Here is an 18,966-nt window from a genome sequence, read left to right on the forward strand (position 1 = left end):
AGTATTATGTCACAGAAAGAAACCACAAGCACCAAGAAGAAGTTGTATTTTCACCTTTATTCTTATTAAAAGAACACATAAGGTAGAATACACCACAAGAACAGTCAGCTATCCAGTGTACAGCCACTTGTGTTCAGCTAGCTACAGAAGAGAGGAGCCACTGTAGAACATTATGGATTGATTCAAATAAATAAATGAGAAAAAAAAATCACTTTCAACCTGACCAGGCTGAAAGTCATCTAAAACTGAGGGGCAGTAGATAGATTTAAATATATTTACAAGTGTTGGGGTGGCGATCTCATGGTCTCAGTCCACCCCTGGGCCAGCTTGGCTAAGTACACTTAAGACATACACAGCGCTTAGGGGTTTCTTTTGGTGGGATGGACGTGATGGATGGAGAATGTTTATGTGTACTTCTTGATCTCGTCGTACAGGACCAGCACAAAAGCGCCACCCATGCCTCTGAGCACGTTGGACCAGGCACCCTTGAAGAAAGCTTTGGGTCCCTCATCCTTGGTGATCTTTTTCCAACAGTCGACTGTGCCCTTGTACATAATGTCAGCTTTTGGGAAAGAAAAGGGATGTGTTAGACTGATCATCAAGCAGCTTTTATTTTCATACATAAAAAGCTTGTGCCAGACTGCCTGATCCTTTGGCCTACCTCCTTTGCGTCCAGACTGCATCATCATACGACGTCTGACGGTGTCAAAAGGATATGAAATGATCCCGGCAGCAGCTGTGACAGTCTGGGCAATCATCCAGCTGATGACAATGTGCGTGTTCTTGGGGTCTGGGAGCATACCTGAGTGACAAGAGTCAGGCAAAGTCATTGAGGTCTATTTGACAAGCAGTTTATATTATCCACGTCAGATGTTTCCCATCAGTTGCTTACCTTTAGCTGTATCATAGACACCGAAGTAAGCAGCTCTGTAGATAATAATGCCCTGGACAGACACGTTGAAGCCAAGGTAGAGACCCTTAAGACCATCAGACTTAAAGATCTTGGAAATGCAGTTCCCAAGACCAGTGAACTCTCTCTCTGCTGTGCCTTTGCCGATATCAGCTGCAAGCCTTGTTCTGGCGAAGTCGAGAGGGTAGACGAAGCACAGAGAGGTGGCGCCGGCGGCACCGCCAGAGGCCAGGTTACCGGCAAAGTAACGCCAGAACTGGGTCTTCTGGTCCACTCCTCCAAGGAAGATCTTCTTGTACTTGTCCTTGAAGGCAAAGTTGAGGGCTTGTGTGGGGAAGTATCTGATGACGTTGGCGAGGTTGCCTCTCCAGAAGGACAGGAATCCCTGCTCTTTGGGAATTCTCACTACGCAGTCGATGATGCCTTTGTACTGCATGTCAGCTGTGATCTGTTTGCTGGCATGCTGGACCTGTGAAGCAGTAGTTTGGATTGGTAAATGCAAGATGGCACACTTTATATCATTGTGATCACATCAGATATGAAATATGTTTGGAATATGTTGTGGATTATCGAGATTTCATTTATGGTTGTATGTCAGTGCTGCAAGTTCATCTTGCATGGGAAACCCCAAAAGTTATCTCTGATTTGGAATAAAATGGAAGAGTTCAGAGTTTAATTCTTTACACTCAGGGATCAGCCTGACCACGTGCGCGAGCTGCACTTGGCATCACACCCCACTTGTGCGCGGGGTTTGAGTATTGGGTTGCAGCCTCCAGACTATTTTTAACTTTAAACTTACACCAAATATCGCTGCTCTTCACAGTCACGATCTTAACACACATGATTGGCCTTTATGAACTCTGGCACTGATGGAAAGAGTGACGGAAGTCGTCAAGGTCAAATATTTAAATGTTTTATTATTAGTAGTACTAGTATTTACAATTGTTTCTGGGAAATGCACTACTTAAATGAAAATAGCATTGATTAAACTTACTTTGTGCTGAAATTACACTCTTTGACGGTTCTTAGAAAGGCTTTATAAAGTAGCACCATGGACAGCGCCATAAATTGTATATGCATTATCAGTAAACCCTTACTTTTGGTTAGTCTACTATGTTTAGTTAATTGATTAATTTACTAAAAACTTGTAATGCAAGTTCATGGCACCCTCTTTTTAATCTATGCAGCTGTGACTCACATGCAACTTTTTTGACCTATTTGATATAACTGTGAATAATTATTCATACTTTTATCCTGATTTTAAAACGTACCTGCAATAACAGTTTGACTCTTTCAATGGGGGCCACAGCTGTCTTGGAGATGGCAGCGGCCACACCACCGGCCAAGAAATCCTTCAAGAAACTGACCACAGCGTCAGACATGATGTCCTATCTCCTGAATGACAATCTCACCACCAAAGGACACTGTGAGAACCCCAGCGACGCCCCTTCAAATGGACGAGTGCTCGTGTTTGCTCCTAATATATCCGCACTCATTATCGCGAGAGGAGCAGATGATGGACCCACGAGAGACCGAACAGAAACTCGAAGCTGAATAAATATCCCGGGTCACAGGCTATACGTCTTGCGTAAGTTCATTAATGTCCAGGGTCAGGGAACTGGGGACGTTTAAAGGACAAATTTTATTTCTCTCATAGCCCACAAATGTATTACCATAAAACTATTCGATTCGTAACCGCTGGGAAAACTTTTATATATAATAAAATTATAATAAGCTATTGTAAGCGGTAGTAATTTTACCACAGAACCTTGTCAACATTGCATTTACAGGAAAGTTACTGCAATGAAGTAACAACTATTTTGCTGATTAAATCGTGAATTTTAGATCCATACATACTTTCAGGATAAAACTGACCAACACTCGTGTCTAATTAGCTATAGGCCAATATGAATACAGTTCAATGTTTGTTTTTTGTGATGCCACACACCCTGCAGTACTAACATGTGTTGATTCTAATGAACACAGGCATTGCATTTAATTCAAATTTACTGGCAATTATTAGTTACTGCATTTGATTGGTTCCTGGTATTTACATGAAAAACTGATCAAGAAACTACTTTGAGAAAATAGGCCTATTCACTTTTTCTGAACTCACCCTATATTCTACCATAAGTTTCACTTTGAGGTCAAGCGACCTCCACTCCCACGTGTGTCACGTGACAGATTGTCCGTAAGACCCAAGGAACTTTTTTGGCAGCTATTTTTAAAGATACACTTATAGTGACAAACAATCTTAGTTTATTGTTATTATGTAGTCGTAATGCTTAGATGCCTGTTTATTAACGTTTTAAAATTACTGACAGGTGGGCCACCTAAATAGGCCTATATAACATCAAATTTTGGTAATTCTGTGTGTGGTCACACTTACAGTTTAATTATATATTCGTTTTGAATAATATGGCCTGATTTGTGGCAACTTTACACACAGTTCGTGAGTAATATTGCTATTTCAATCATTACTGTATGTGTAACATGGGCGTTGAAATGTAGTGTTTAATTGTGTTTTCACTGCACAAACTCCTGCGTATTCTGACTGGAGTTTAGATATTTGAATCCACGACCCCATCTTGTCTCCCCCCTCAGTCTAGTTAGGTCTGTTGCCTGGCTACAGTGCAGCCTTATTCTCCTTGAGGTGTTTTGAATGTTACTAAAAACAAAGCAGGAGACACTTCTTTACAGCACAATGGAAGCTTGATTGGGTGCCATGCAGGCTGTAATAACACATCAGCTCAAATTTCAGAACAAAGCTATATAATTCACTTTCTCTCTCCCTTGAAGCTGGAATATTATGCTAAGAAATTAATATGCATGCAAATAAATAAATAAATGGATTCCAAAACTTACTTGGCAAATTGTTTATTAATGTAATAATAATTCAAATAAATCTGCTCATTTTGTAAAAGTGCTAACGTTTTCTTTTACGGATTAGGTTAGGATTAATTACCTACACACACCAAAAAAAAAAAAAAAACAAGTTCTTGGTCTCGTGTACGAACATCACGCGCATTTAGATTTGCTCGTGCAATCTGCAACCCAAGGCGCGAGCGCTTGCTGTTGCTAAGGGCAACTTGGCTAGTCTTCTGTAAAACAGTAAGCAGACAGTGTCTCTTAAAATTATCAACACTTTTGACATTTAAGCCATTATAAAGCGCCTGAGCTCGATGCGTAATTTATCAAATTAAATCATCTTTCTTAGCGCATAACGCACTTTGGAGAAGGGTTTCTCAGGAGAGTTGTGTTCAAACTTAAAACCCTTCAGTCAGGATGTCCACGGTGGCTTCTGTGCGGCTGCCAGCCATCCAGCACCCTTCATCAAGACTTGGAGATCCAGAGCTCATCTCTCTCCGGGGTTATTCCACAGACGGCGGCAGAGATCAGAGACGCTGGATGCCTCAGAGAGGAACCAGACCTCAGTCTCCAGGGACGGAAAGCCTGGACTCTGCTTTTCGCAGTGAGAGCAGAGGAAGTGATATCAGTTCTCTGATGGAAAAAGGAAAAAGAGGAGGATTAGATATTCCAGAGCAAATCCTTGAGGCAGACGAAATCATCCAAGACCAAGATAAAGCCAGATTACCTGCCTTCCGTGAGTCACTAGCCTGACATTTGTGATCCTGGACCACAAAACCAGGATTAAGTGTCAATTTTTAGAAATTGAGATGTATGCATCATCTGAAAGCTGAATGAATAAGCTTTCCATTGATGTATGGTTTGTTAGGATCGGACAATATTTGGCCGAGATACAGCTATTTGAAAATCTGGAATCTGAGGGTGCAAAAAAATCTAAATATTGAGAAAATCACCTTTAACGTTGTCCAAATGAAGTTCTTAGCAATGCATATTACTAATCAAAAATGAAGTTTTGATATATTTATGGTAAGAAATTTACAAAATATCTTCATGGAACATGATCTTTACTTAATATCCTAATGATTTTTGGCATAAAAGAAAAATGGACCATTTTGACCCATACAATGTATTTTTGGCCATTGCTACAAATATACCCCAGCGATTTAAGACTGGTTTTGTGGTCCAGGGTCACATTTATGGAGCTCGTTATAATAGCACGAAGGAAGGCGCTTCAACACCTAGAGCTGGTGATAATGTAATGGAAATGCTTTGTAAATTTATGGAGGTCTGACTGTAAATCAGCATTTCAGCACTAGAAACAGCGCCAGAGGACTGATACACTGCTGATTGTTAAGCATCTATAAGGTTGGTTTAGATGTGTGACCGAACAAATGTAGCTCACAGCTGCTTTTTACATTACATTTTACGCAGTTAGAAATAAGTTCCGTAAACGACTCTTTTAGCTAATTTTAAGCCCTCGGAAGATTGTTGGCAAATTATGAGATTATTTCAGAATTCGAAACAACATAAATCAATTTACAAAACTACGTTCAGTCTTTAAATTATTTTAATTAAGTTCATTGAAAAAAAGTCAACCTTACCATACTTTTATGAATTCGTTCAGTGTTGCAATTGCAAATATTAATAATAAACACAGACAAATAAAACAAAGATTATTGTAGTACGTTTTACAAGAAAATAGGCCTACTATTTCAGTCAACATTTTGCGTTTAGTTCAGTAGCCTATATAGGTTAGAAGCCTACTTGCCGATTCCTGGATGAAAATTGCTTCTACTAGGCTATTTTTTTTCAGTGTTCAAGAGACTACGGAACCAAAATTCATGAAAATCGTTCGATTTTGGTATGTTTTTAAGGTTTACTGCTTCTTAACCATTCTTCAACCGTTCTTGCTACTTAACCATAATTACCAAAGTTCCACGATTGCTCAGGTTTCCACGGTTTAGTCCACACGAGGGCGCTGTCTCATCAGGTGAATGAATTGTCTGGTGGTCAGTGAAGATCTTTTCTTGCTCAGTCTCAGTTACTTATTGTATAAATACTTATAATGCGTTTAAAGGAGCAGTATCCAGTATAGCACCATATATATTACCAGAAAACGAAGCATATTTTTAATTTACATAATATTTGCATTGTAATATTGTCATGAAAATGACCAGATTTGGAAAAATGTTGCTATTTAGCTTGGTCACCCATTCCTAATGAGTGTATTTAATGCTGTAATTTGTCTGGTTTTTGTGCTTGATATAGGTCATAGGGCAGCATCAGAAAATCGCTCCATAAGCAGAGTCTCTCATACGACTTATTCCAGCACTGGGCCGTGGATGACCTATCAAACAGATCAGGTACACTAATTTAAATCAGGAATGATATGTTTAAAATTATTGCACTAAAACACATTGCAACTTATTATTACATACAGTAGCCCCCCAAAAATATTATTTTTTACCACTTAAAACATAAATATCATTAATTTTAATAATAAAATATCTGATCAAGTATAATTTATTTTAAAAACTTAGGTTTTATGCTATAAAAAATAGATATATTATTTATTATTAACAATAATAATTTAGACTGCATTTATTTGTTCAAAATGCTGTACTGTGCAGTAATATTGTAAAATATTATTACAATTTAAATGAACTGTTTTCTATTTTAATATATTTTAAAATGTAACTTATTCCTGTGATGGTAAATCTGAATTTTTAGCAGCCATTACTCCAGTCAGTGTCACAGAAATCATACTAATATGCTGATTTAGTGCTCAAGTAACATTTATTATTATTATCAATGTTGAAAACAGTTAATAATTTTGAGGAAACCATGAATAATAATAATAATAATAATTATTATTATTATACATGTATTCAGGAAGTATGCATTAAATTGATTAAAAGTGAAACACATGTAAAGACATTTATAATGTTAGAAAGGATTTCTATTTCAAATAAATGCTGTTTTTTCTTTGTTCATCAAAGAATACTGAAAAATTTAGCACAGAAAATATTTTTTTAAATTGTAATAATATTTAACAATATTGCTGTTTTTACTGTATATTTGATAAAATAAATGCAGCATTGGTAAGTGTAAGAGACCTCTTTCAAAAACCTAAGAAAAAAAAAATAATAATAATAAAAAAATCGGAATTATTCCAAACTTTGTATGTAGATGGAGGTGCATAGTCGAAGTGAAAATATAAGTGATGATAGTGCTGAGGAAAAAAGTTAATTGTCATTTGTTTGCGCATGTTTCCTTGTTTAACAATTTATTTAATTCAATAAAAATAATATATATATTTATTTATTTTTTATTTTTTATTTTTTTTAATTCACATATGTTTTGGAGCACTGTGTACAATTTTGCATAGCTTTCCATTCACAATGTGATTCCATTGGGTATAATTCTGGATGCAGTGCATTAATACAGGCATATTTTCAAGTATCCCCAAGTGCTTTCCTCTCAGTGACAAAGTTTCTGTCCTGTGTTCCTCCTTTTGACATCAAAGCCTGGCATTATCCCATTGAGAAAAAGAACTACTGCGCATGTAGAATAAAACAGAAGAACTGATAAAATCTCAGCTGCAGCTCAGTGGTTAACACCAAGTTTACCCAGGAGAGATATTAGCAAAGAGAGATAAAGAGAAAGAGAAGGAGGGAGAACATGTGCAAATGGGTCTGTGAGAGAGAAAGTCCTGCAAATCTGCAGGTGTCTGTCTTCTAGAGGGGGTGTTGTGTGTGATTAACCCTGCCAGTCTTATCCCTGGGGTCCTGTCTGTCTGACCGACTGAACCCAGCACACAGGCCCCCTCGACTCCGCCTGGTCACGAGAGCTGCCTTAGTCACACAGTGGGGGAACAAACACACACACACACACACACCCGTCACAAGAGTCAGAGTGGGTGTATGGATAAACACACAACCCCTTCATCCTATCCCGCTCACAAAAGAAGCTCAAACTGCTGTCACTCATCATATTTAATACATTCAGTACTTTAAAATCTTTCAGTAACTGCAGTTTTTAAATTAATCTGCATGCTGCCCATAGAATGGAGATGATCTCTGTGATTATTACACAGTTTAGTTTAGAACAGATCTTCTGTGATCAGTTTATGATTGTTCAGTTCATTTATCTTAGTCAAATTATATCTGCATAAATGTGAATTATCTCCAGAAAGGAAAATCAAAAACCAGTCTGCAACATAGGAGTAACTAAATATATCTAAAAAAAAAAAAAAAGACATAAATATTTTTGGACATTTGGTCAACTCATAAGGGTCAATCGTTCGGGAACTGGACTACATTTGACATATGATTCTGATTTACTAAAACAACCAGCTCATTAAAGTCATTCGAGCAAACAATGAAAACAATGGCCATGCTCAATTTTTAAAAGAACTGGCTAATTAGAATCATTCATTAAGGAGTTGATCTGGTTCATAATATTCTTTCATTGAGGAATATTTCAATCCTGGTCATGCTGTGTTTTTGATTCACAAAAAAACAAACAAAAAAAACATTTCAAACTCAGTTCTTTAATTTATGGCAGTTGATTTGCTGTAATATACTGTATATATAATCTCCAGAAAAGTAAAGTAAAAAACAAACTCATTTCATTGTGATTGCAAGTGAAAGTGTGTGTTTCTGGAAAGAACAATAATGTAGAATATTGAGTTTTGACCTCATCATTTTGTGTTTTTGTAAAATGCATTATATAAAAAAGAAAGAAAGAAAGAAAGAAACAAACACAGAAATAACACTAAACCAGTATACTAATTTCTCTCTTTCTTTTAAAGCTGGAAGTTGAGCTAAAAGAGCGCATTCAAAATACAGGAGCTCTGACGCTCAAAATCCTGTTCAAGAATAACCACCCTGATGGCAAACCTCTGGTCAACAGGTGAAAACAGACACACCCTGATGTCAATATTGGATTTTTTTTTTCTCCATTGTCTTATGGTTTGTTGTTTTCCTAGATCTGCATTACTTGAGATCCTTACAAATTTCCTAAGGAGGCCTGTCACAGCTAAACAGCTGAAAAACCTTCTATTTAGGTAAGTAATGAAAATGCTGTAACAATTCTTAAAATAAAAATTACGTTATTGTACTTTAAAGGACTGTCTGATTATTGTTGTTTCAAGATCCATATGATTAGAAGATCTAATGTTTTGCTCTCTCTGTGCAGTCTGCACCTCACTGACCGAGTGCTTATCAGTTTTGAGGAGTTTTATGGTGCCCTGAAAGACCCAGACTCCAATAAAAGTAACCCTGCAGGTCTTCTTACAATTCCTCAGACAATGGCCCTGCTGAGAGGACCTGCACGCAGCAGGTGAGATCTCTGCAGTCCTGACACACTACTATAATTTTGCTGAAATGAATAGTCCAGTTAACTTAAGAGGAACGTCATATTGAATATGATATCCTTTGTTGTCATTTGAGGGAAAGTGGAAATTAATATATCAAAATATTTTATTATTAAAATATCAAAAGCTACTTCATAAACAATTATTTCAGTAATCTAATTAACAACAACAAAAAAATAGTATGCTATGGCTATGAAACTTGCGGGATGTTTTAGTGGTACAAAGACCTCTTATATGCCAAAAGATCAAGGCAAATTTGATTTCTCATGTCATGACCCCTTTAGTAGCTCTTTCGGCAAATTACATCTTCATGCCAGTAGGTAGCAGTATTTCAGTGACTCTTTGAATCATTCACTCAACTAATTCCTTCAAAAACACTGATTCATTCAAAATATACATTCAAGAAATGCACTACTCTTGGATGTGCAATTCGACGTTCGCTATAATTGGAACTCTTTTTGTTAGCAGAACAAAAATAGGCAAGAACAGGTCTAAAATACTCTGTGTTTAGTGTAAGTTATGTTAAAGTTTCACAAGGTTTCTCTTTTGTACTATTGTGTTTACTTTTGCACAAGACCGCCGGTATTCAGAACAACAGAAGGATTGCAACATATATCTTGTATAGCAAAGTACTCTTAGAAAAGATCTGGATCAGTGTTTTTACTTCTGTTTTTAGCATTTTAATAAGGTTATGTAACTATGACCAAATTTAAATAATTTTAAGACTAATTGGGGGGCCCACATGAAGTTTGCAGAGGTTCCAGCCCTCTCATTGAGAACCACTGATTTAGCATTATGTATAGATGCCATCTTGTTTGATCTCACAAACAGTGCTCTCAGAGAGATAACGGTTCAGAAGCAGAGACTGTGAACTGCTCACACTCAAAGTTCACCAGCAGGGAGTGAGACAGCAGCTCAGAGTGCGTCTTGTGCCCAGGGTGGCCAGAAAGCAAAAGGATGATCTGTTCTGGCGCCCCCTCTGTTTCTCCCTCTCTGTACTACTACAACTATTGTACGTAACTGTTTAAAGCATCAGTGTAATACAATGAGCTTGTAGAGGGAGTGTGCGAGAGTGTGGAAGTTTGGTTGGTGTGTGTGTGTTATTGCGTAAGACCTGGTCAGACCAAGACACACTCCAGCCGTGAGCAAAAAAAAAAAAAGAAATCTCTGTGACTAATCTCACACATTTTCCCTCTTTTTCTTCCAGACACATTGACTATGAGTGTCCAAGTGAGAGATGGGAAAGATAGGATGAGGGAAAGAAAAAAGACTGAATAAAAAGACAGCAAGAGAGGGATAAAGATGAGAGAGCAACAGGAAAGAAGATAAATGTGGCACACATAAAAATGTGCAAAAGGCAGATTTATGGGTCCAGAAGGGTTGAAAATAGAAAGAAAGGATAAGTGAAAGACACAAAGGGACATAAGAAGGACAATCATGTATGATTGACAGTATGTGTTTGTGTGTGTGAGAGAGAGAGACAAAGAGAGGAGAAACAAAAACAAGACTTGAAACAATTTCTTATCTCTCACACCCCCATACACTCAGATAAAAATCTGTGTATATATATATATATATATATATATATATATTGGTAACAAAAGCATAGAAAAATAAACCAAATAAGAAAAGTATAATAAACTATGTGCTACTATCAAAGTTTTAATATCTTCAGGTAAGCCATATTAAATAAATTAAAGTGATTTTCAGTATGTCAGTATTTTGAATGTTTTAAATATGTCACACTGTCACAGCATACACTACCATTCTAAAATTTGGGCTCATGTAAGATGATGATGATTATTATTATTTATTAATTAATACATTTGTTTTTTTTGGGGAAAAAAAAAGGAATTCAACAAGGACATTTTAAATTGATGAAAAGACATCTGTTTCAAATAACTGCTGTTCTTTCAATTTTCTATTCATCACAGAATGTATTTTTCCAAATATGAAAAGGAGCTCCTGAATAGCTGTTTGCAATGATTGTGAAACCATTTCTCATAGGTTTCTGGAGAGTGTAGATGTTTTGTGGAAGTCAGAAAATCTTACTGAAAGCTGGATTTCTGCTCCAGAGTTCAGAAATATTCTCAACAAACTCAAGCTTCGCCTGAAAGATCCTGATTTTGAAAAATTATGGAAAAGGTTTGAATTGATGTTCATTTATTCATGTATTTATGTATTAATTCTGTCATCAAATTTCTTTATAGATTTTAGAATAAAAATGTAAGTAAAAAAACAAAAAAAACTAAACTATAATAAAACATTCTCCATCTCTTTTAAACAGGTTAGATGTGGATGGACTTGGAGCAGTTAAACAGACAATTTTTCTAAAGAAATTGGGTTTGAGCAGAAGGACTGAACCGAACAATGAGAGAAACACTTCTATTACTGCTAAAGCTGAGGACACCAAAGGTAAAGCTACATATTAGCTGTAGAGTACCTAGTACTGTTTTATGAGCTGAATAATTATTATTGATATTATTTTTTATTTAGAAAGTATCCTCAGCTGTCAGTTTATAAAATAATCAATAATCAAATTCATCAACAGTAGTCAACAGTGTCCAATCACTTTTATAATTAAAAGAAACCAGAAGTTAAATTGTTATTGTACTAAAATTATTAATTGAAATATGTATAGATAAATAGTATTGATAGTCTGAGAAATAGAGGGACAATCTTTGCACTGGCTTCGGAGAAACTAGCAGCTTTAGTTTGCTTTATACTGAGGTGTAGTTGAGCAACAGTCCACCTATAGAGGGTGCTGTGGTTCTGATGCATCAGGGATCTTCTTCAGGGATTAGCCTTTACCTGGTTTATGAGCTCTTCAGATGATTAAATTAATCAGAGACCTGTCATCGTGTAATACATAATTTCCTGTCACATCTTCCTCTTTCCCACAGCTCCTGGTAGGACAGTCTCTAAGGAGGAAGAGGAGCGCCACACATCTATCGCCATAGAGGCATGGTTGAAGGACAGATTCAGGGAAGGAGCTCAGAGGATGAAAACTGAGTTTGATAAACTGGATCCGGAGAACAGTGGAAAGGTAGCAAACGGCATCAGTCTTCACAAACATAGTCATATTGATTCATGTAAATATTCTGCGTCCTGTTTGTAGGTGAGAGGTGCAGACTTTCTGCAGGTGTTGAAGAAGTTTGACCTGCATCTGAAGAGAGAGCACCTGGGTCTGTTTTTATCTCGGTGTGGTCTGAAGATAAAAAAGGGCTGTGTACAGTACTTGAACTTTCTGCGCACCTTCCAGGACAGAAGTTCAGATGGCATCGCTCACAAGATCATCTCCAACCCAAAACACAGGTCAGATTTATTCATATGGAGCTTTGATCCCAACAGGTTCCAGACACCTGCAAAAATATGCTTAATCAGTGGCAAGAGAGGACGTTCCTAATATTTCCATAGGGGCATAGCTATAAATGAACAATTCAAGCGGATTAATGCAGGCATATGCCAGTTGTCTTATTCAGATTTCGAAAAACAAGAATTTTGAATGAATTGGGATATGACAATCACTTTGCTAAATTTACATGACACACAATTGTAATCTAAATTTAATATCAGAATATTTATCAGAATTTTGCATGTAAACAAGGTCAACAAACAAACAAAAATGGAAAAGACAGTGCTTCACCTTTGTACACTACTATTCAAATGTTTGGGGTAAGTAAGATTACATTTTTTTTTAAAGAAATGAATAGTTATATTCATCAAAGATTCGTTAAATGAAACCAATTTACAATGCTACAGACATTGTTTATTTCAGTCTATTTAATTTCTATTTTTTTCTATTTTATTTTGAACTTTTTATTCATCAAAGAGTCCTGAAAATCAATCAATCAATCAATCAATCTCAGTTTCCACAAAACATTAAGCAGTACAAATGTTTCAACACTGATAATAACAAGAAATGTTACTTGATCACCAAATCAGTATATTAGAACAATTTTTAAAGGCTTGTGTGAACCTGAAGTCTGGAATAATGATGCTGAAAATTCAGCTTTGCCATCACAGGAATAAATTTCATTTTTAAAATATATTAAAATAGAAAACGGTTATTTTAAATTGTACAAATATTTCACAATATTACTGTTTTTATTGTATTTTTGATCCAATAACTTTAATAGAATTCAGTGTATATTGTGGGATTTATTCTAGATTAAGAAACTGAACATTACCACGTACAAAATAGATTCTGATGAGTGTAGATAATTCTGTTCTGTCATCAGTAACAGTGCAGTATGGAAACAGTAATGAGTCTTTTCTGTGCTTGCACAGAGCCCAAATTACACAGAAGCATCCAGAGAAAGTGATCTTTAAGCCTTGTAGTCAAACTCTTTCCATTTCTAACAAGCTTACGGCCCATAGTTCTTCTCTGCCCTGGGTCACCCAGCACACAGGGATCAGTAAACAGCTACTGAACACTAGGCCTAGACTGACTGTGTTTGGTTTGATTGGGGTGGTCCACAGCTTAAAGGATTGGCGGATGAATAAAATGGGGCAGGCAAACAGTTGCAATGTATAGAACCTTTCACCATGGTGACAAAATACAGTGGCCCCAAAAAGTATTAGGATACTAAAGCCACTCTTAACAATCTATGAATTTTATTGCAGAAGGTAACAAAATATTAGATCAAATGCAATTTGTAAACAAAAGATGATAGAACTTTACTCCAAACTAACTTCACTTTATATTTCTTCACTTCAACTCTGACTCAGAGTTGTTCATAGTGCATGTTTGAACCATAATAATTTTTATATTCTTCAGAGAAAAAAAAATGTTTTTCATTTTCTGCAGGTTTCATTCTCATGAGAACATCAGTTGTGTTTCCTCTCTAAGTGCCATAGAGGCCAAATTAACTCGCCTGTTTCAGTCAGAGTACCTCTCACTCCTCCAGACCTTTCAGTGAGTACAATCCCATTCTCTCTCTCCATCTCTCTTTCTCCTCTTTTCTCCTTGTGAAAAGACCCTTTAACACTCTTTTAACACACAAGATGTTTTACTAAATTTTGGGTCGAAGGTTGGCACTTTTTTGGTCTATTTAATTAAAACTTTGCATTGTTACTAAGAACCTCATCACAGAAACCTTTCTGCTTCTGTTCCTTTTGAACCCTTTCAACTCCAGATCCTCTAACTAGAAGCATCTCTCTTGAGTTTGAAAAGCATATTATCTTACCTACGGCTTATGCATTTAGAAAATGCTTTAATGCTATTTGAAAAGTGAATGTAATTTCATTTACAAATATATTTGTGTGTTTCTCTGTGTGTATGTATTTGTATAGGAACATTGACAAGCTTAATAAAGGGACCATTAGTAAAGAAGAATTCCGAGCTGCTATGGAGAGCAGGTACACTATTTCTATCCCTAATTAAGCTACATGATTATTGTAGACATGCAGAAGTTGTTTTTCTCAACAGAAATTGCACATTCACATTGTCTAATTGATTGTCATCATGAGTACTCTCATTTGGTGACATTAAAATGACAAAAATAGTTTTTATCAAAATGTTAAAGCTGACATTTTTCACACAATGAAAAATTCATGTTGATTAATTTCAGATTGAACGTCATATATAGTTTATGTCTTAGGTTAGGATTGCTTGGTAAACGGTGTTCTTCAGCATTCAAGCTTTTTTATTACATATGAATTTAAATGACTTTTCTAGTTGTTTGTGATTTACATTTTTTCTTAAATAGCTATGTCTACCTGATAAAATATTTTAGAGTTCGACATCACACTTTTACAAATCCCTCATATATCCAGGTTTTAAAGACTATGAGAATCCTGGTCCATAAAAGGATTTGTTGTTGAGGTATCCAATTAAATTAGGAAATAAAATGTCAGCTTACATTTTAATTTTTAGGTGTTTTAACTTATCTTTATTTATTTTACATCATTTTAAGCCATCTTGCAGCCCCCTTGAAAGTTTGAAAAGGCCCCCTCTTCGGCTCTGACCCCCTGTTTGAGAACCACTGACTGTACTAGACTGACATCTGTATATGATGAATTACTAAGTATTTTTCTTTGGTCACGTCTTATCTTGCCTACTGCACTAAGTAAACCAGGACTGTGACTGGTGACCCCTCAAGAAAGACCCTACCTTATCTGGGTCTAAATGGAGTGATAACCTTATTTAGTCATATTATGTAAGTTTTAAACTCCCTGTCTTTTCTCTCTGTCCTTTAAAACACATTTACCTCACCATAATCCTCTTTATTTGAGTATGTAGTATTGTAGTCGGTGTGGACCGTGTCTGTCAGATCTCAAGGACTATCTCACATTTTTATTCATAATCTTTGATAAGTTCATTTGTCTTTATCTGTGTTTTCTGGAGCGAGTGATGGTTGTAGTTTGTGTGAGTGAATATTTGAGGGTGTGCATACGTGTATGTAAAGTCTAATCCCTTGATTGACTGACCACTGTGTGTCCAGCTCTGTGCGATGGCCGGGTGAAGAGGGCAGTTGACCTTATGACCTCTTGACTCCGCAGTGTGCGAGAGGGTCAATGAGTAGCGTATGCTTAAGGCCTGCTGGACTGGCCAGCCCTGATGAGTGGACTCTCGGCTGTGGTGACATCAGTGATCTCGTGCTGACCTTCCCCTGACCTTCTCCACAGGTTTGGCCTAGAGATTTCCGACCCTCAGTTTGAGCAGCTGTTGCACAGGCTTCCTCTTGACTGCCACGGAAATGTGCAGTACCCGATCTTCATGGCAGCCTTTGACACCAGGTACAAACCCTTTTGACCGGTCAGGTCAGCATTTGTTGTATCACTGTTCACGCTAGCTTTGGATTTGTTAAATTTCATACTGCAACAATGAATTAGTATAGAAGTAGTACCACATAAATATTACAAATGTAATTGACCAAGAAAGATTTGAGTAATATCCTCCATTGTTATTAACTTTCAAGCTAAAAAGAGTCTTCTTCACATTTTTATAGAGTCTTGCAATCTGTTTCAGCGATTTTGAAAAATATTTGACACTATAGAGCTCAATAACTGATGGGGAAATAATGAGGAATTTGAAATTGCATGAACCATAGTTTAATTTGTTTATTTAGATATTTCAATTCACCATCCATTTCTGAAAAGAGTCTCCAACTAAAAGGCACTGAATAGAAATTCTATATACTGAACTTTTTTTTTTTGTTTTATATAATTCTGTATATAACTCAATTCATGATAAAAAATAGACACGCCACATTTACGTTTCTATGTTTAACCTTTAAATAGTTAAATCACAATTTTAACTGATGATTTTATTGTCTAGCCAAATACTGAAAATCTTAGAGAAAATATAATTGTGAAAATATTAAATTAGGAGACAGCAAGAAGTAACACAACTTTTCTTTTACAAAATGTTCTTGCACTATTATTACTAACCAGTTTTTGCTAAGTTTAAAATGATTTGGAACATTTTCAATCTGATCAGCACACAATACAAGCCATCATTTAAATGAACAGCATTTGAATTGTATTGTATATAACTCTAAGTAAGGTATTATTTGTTTGTGTGTGTGTGTGTGTGTGTTTGTAAATATGGCTACAACAGTTTGCGTCATTTGTATTCAGGAAGAGATTAGGTCTATAGTGACATCATGCTTCAGGGTGGCTCTTTTCTTTGCTTTTGTATTTTTGTTATTGTGTTTGACTGGTAGGATGCCACAGAAAGAAATACGTTAGCTTAAAAATGAATTATGTTTAGGTTTATAGAACAGTTTTATATATCTGTACAAGTGTATGTGTGACACTGGTTACCTGATAAGATTGAAGCTGATCTGCAAGAACACTTATCCTAGAATTTAACAAGCTTACAAGTTTAAAGTATTTTTTTGACGGTTACCCTGGCATATAGAATGTTCATTTCAATTACCAAACAACTGCCGAATCGACAGAACTTGTAAGATATTTTAATATCTAAACTTAGATTTAAACACAATGTTTTGAACTTAAACTGATGCTACTGAAAACAGCAGTGAACCGCTGACAAAGTAAATGCAGCGTGTGGAACAAGCAAATAGAGAAATTAGAGAATAACCAAATATGGTATGCATTTGTTGCAATGAGCTTATCACTTTATGTGTTTGTGTGAAGATGCTTAAAAATGGTTGGATATGAGGATTAGGTTCTGACCACCCTGGGGGACCCATGTGAACTCCCCTAACCACCTAATGAATGACCAACAATAACCAACGCAATGTAAACGTTTCTTAAATAGAACAGGGTAATGAATTTTAATCTGCTAGAGTAGCAGCTCTGAGACATGTGGTTTTAGTGTGTGTGTGTGTTTGTGTTTCTAGGGTGTGTGCACGCATCAAATGGGGGTAGGGTATAAGCTTAGCTGCTCATTTTATTTTCTCTCTCAGTGTGTGTAGGGGATAAAGACCTAGAAAACCAGCCTGGCTTAGTTGACAGGTGACAAGGGTTATAGTGAATGGGGATTTTGTAATACTAACAGTGGGGAAAAAGCCCATGCACCAAGGGACCTCCTGAATAGAGAGAAAGAAAACTTTAGAACTTCTATACTTGCGGAGAACAGTGAGAAAGGCCGACCATGCCCTGCCAATGACAGCTACAAACTCTCGCTCTCTCCCTCTTGCTCTCCCTCTGTCCCATGAGAAATGCTAAATCATTCATGCTAAAGCGGCCTGATCCCAGTGTCACTAGTTCCTGTGTGGCATTTCCTCTGTTTGGGTGAAACTTTGACATGTTAGTCAAACAGAGCTTTAGCTGTCAACATTCAGACCTCACCAGATTACCATCGCTCACATCCCGCTCCAGCTTTCTTCTGAGTTTAATCACATTATTGTACCTTATATTGGATATTTAATAGCAACAATACAAAATAAATACATTTGTGTTCATGTGTGTAGTTTGAAATATGTTTTTTATACATAGATCCAGTTTATTTGTTACTAGATCTCCTGAAATATCAGATTTTGCTATTCAAAGTCACCCGTCTCAGGTTGAAGTTTTTATCAGCCAGATGTTAGGAAGAGCAGGAGCCGGATAATGAAATGATTTTAAAATAAGCAGAATTTATCAAATTTTATAAAATTGGTTCAGCGGGGGGTTTGGTACGTATGACGTCACGTTTCAGTATGATTTTTTATTATTAAACAGTGGTTTACTGAACTTATGTCTCTTTTTTTAAAATAAATTCAATTATAATTACAATTTACAATCTAGCCTATACCTCCTCAGCTATAGGGAGTCATTTTACATTACTATAAGGTTACAATTAACAACAGAGGCCAAACTTAAATTTAATTACTATTCATTTTTAAACATAATAATAAACACTCAACTGAAACAAAATTTATTCAAACATTTAAATTGAACATAATGCCGTTTTTAACAACTTCTAAATTATAACATTTCTATTTGTTGTTGAAATATATTCATTTGCGCAGTAGCTGTCATAACTTGTTTCATAACAGATTTATGTATTCCCTCTGCACATTTACTGCTCAAAAAGTACAGTTGAAGTCAAAAGTTTACATATACCTTGCAGAATCTGCAAAATGTTAATTATTTTACCAGAATAAGAGCGATCATACAAAATGCATGTTATTGATTATTTAGTACTGTCCTGAATAAAATATTTTGCATAAAAGATGTTTATAATAGTCCACAAGAGAAAATAGTTGAATTTATAAAAATGACCCTGTTGAAAAGTTTACATCCCCTTGATTTTTAATACTGTGTTGTTACCTGAATGATACACAGCTGTGTTTTTGTTTGTGTGTTTGTTTAGTGATAGTTGTTCATAAGCCCCTTGTTTGTCTTGAACAATTAA

At 36.0% G+C, this 18,966-nt stretch overlaps 2 protein-coding genes across 5 annotated transcripts in view; one reads left to right on the forward strand and one right to left on the reverse strand.

Annotated features, from left to right (window-relative positions):
- Positions 1–39: 39 nt before the first annotated feature.
- Positions 40–2,382, reverse strand: slc25a4 (solute carrier family 25 member 4). The gene is made up of 4 exons (XM_058773747.1): positions 2,182–2,382; positions 893–1,379; positions 662–802; positions 40–562 (listed from the first exon to the last, which is right to left on the reverse strand). Exons 1-4 carry the CDS (start codon positions 2,290–2,292, stop codon positions 405–407), a joined length of 897 nt encoding a protein of 298 aa, XP_058629730.1. The 5' UTR covers positions 2,293–2,382; the 3' UTR covers positions 40–404.
- Positions 2,383–2,437: 55 nt separating this feature from the next.
- si:ch211-197n1.2 (EF-hand calcium-binding domain-containing protein 6) overlaps positions 2,438–18,966 on the forward strand; it is a 30,631-nt gene continuing 14,102 nt past the window's right edge. The window contains exons 1-13 of one of the 4 annotated variants that reach the window (XM_058773652.1): positions 2,448–2,498; positions 4,293–4,514; positions 6,047–6,141; positions 8,592–8,692; positions 8,769–8,846; positions 8,978–9,121; positions 11,163–11,300; positions 11,443–11,570; positions 12,059–12,201; positions 12,274–12,470; positions 13,966–14,073; positions 14,451–14,516; positions 15,786–15,896. In XM_058773652.1, coding sequence (XP_058629635.1) covers positions 4,319–4,514; positions 6,047–6,141; positions 8,592–8,692; positions 8,769–8,846; positions 8,978–9,121; positions 11,163–11,300; positions 11,443–11,570; positions 12,059–12,201; positions 12,274–12,470; positions 13,966–14,073; positions 14,451–14,516; positions 15,786–15,896 — 1,505 coding nt within the window. In that variant the 5' untranslated portion in view covers positions 2,448–2,498; positions 4,293–4,318. Of the gene's footprint in view, positions 2,499–3,296; positions 4,515–5,404; positions 5,640–5,727; positions 5,769–6,046; positions 6,142–8,591; positions 8,693–8,768; positions 8,847–8,977; positions 9,122–11,162; positions 11,301–11,442; positions 11,571–12,058; positions 12,202–12,273; positions 12,471–13,965; positions 14,074–14,450; positions 14,517–15,785; positions 15,897–18,966 lie in introns of those variants that run through there. The other 3 variants (XM_058773663.1, XM_058773674.1, XM_058773646.1) reach the window with 3 other exon arrangements.

This window comes from Onychostoma macrolepis, chromosome 01, assembly GCF_012432095.1.
Source record: "Onychostoma macrolepis isolate SWU-2019 chromosome 01, ASM1243209v1, whole genome shotgun sequence".
NCBI classification, from domain to species: Eukaryota; Metazoa; Chordata; class Actinopteri; order Cypriniformes; family Cyprinidae; genus Onychostoma; species Onychostoma macrolepis.

Bases quoted from the DNA above. Each gene is read 5' to 3' on its own strand.
- slc25a4 (XM_058773747.1), bottom strand. From the start codon at position 2,292: ATGTCTGACGCTGTGGTCAGTTTCTTGAAGGATTTCTTGGCCGGTGGT. The intron at 1,380-2,181 runs GTACGTTTTAAA...ACTGCTTCACAG, and splicing joins GAGTCAAACTGTTATTGCAG to GTCCAGCATGCCAGCAAACA. The intron at 803-892 runs GTAAGCAACTGA...CTTGTCACTCAG, and splicing joins TGTCTATGATACAGCTAAAG to GTATGCTCCCAGACCCCAAG.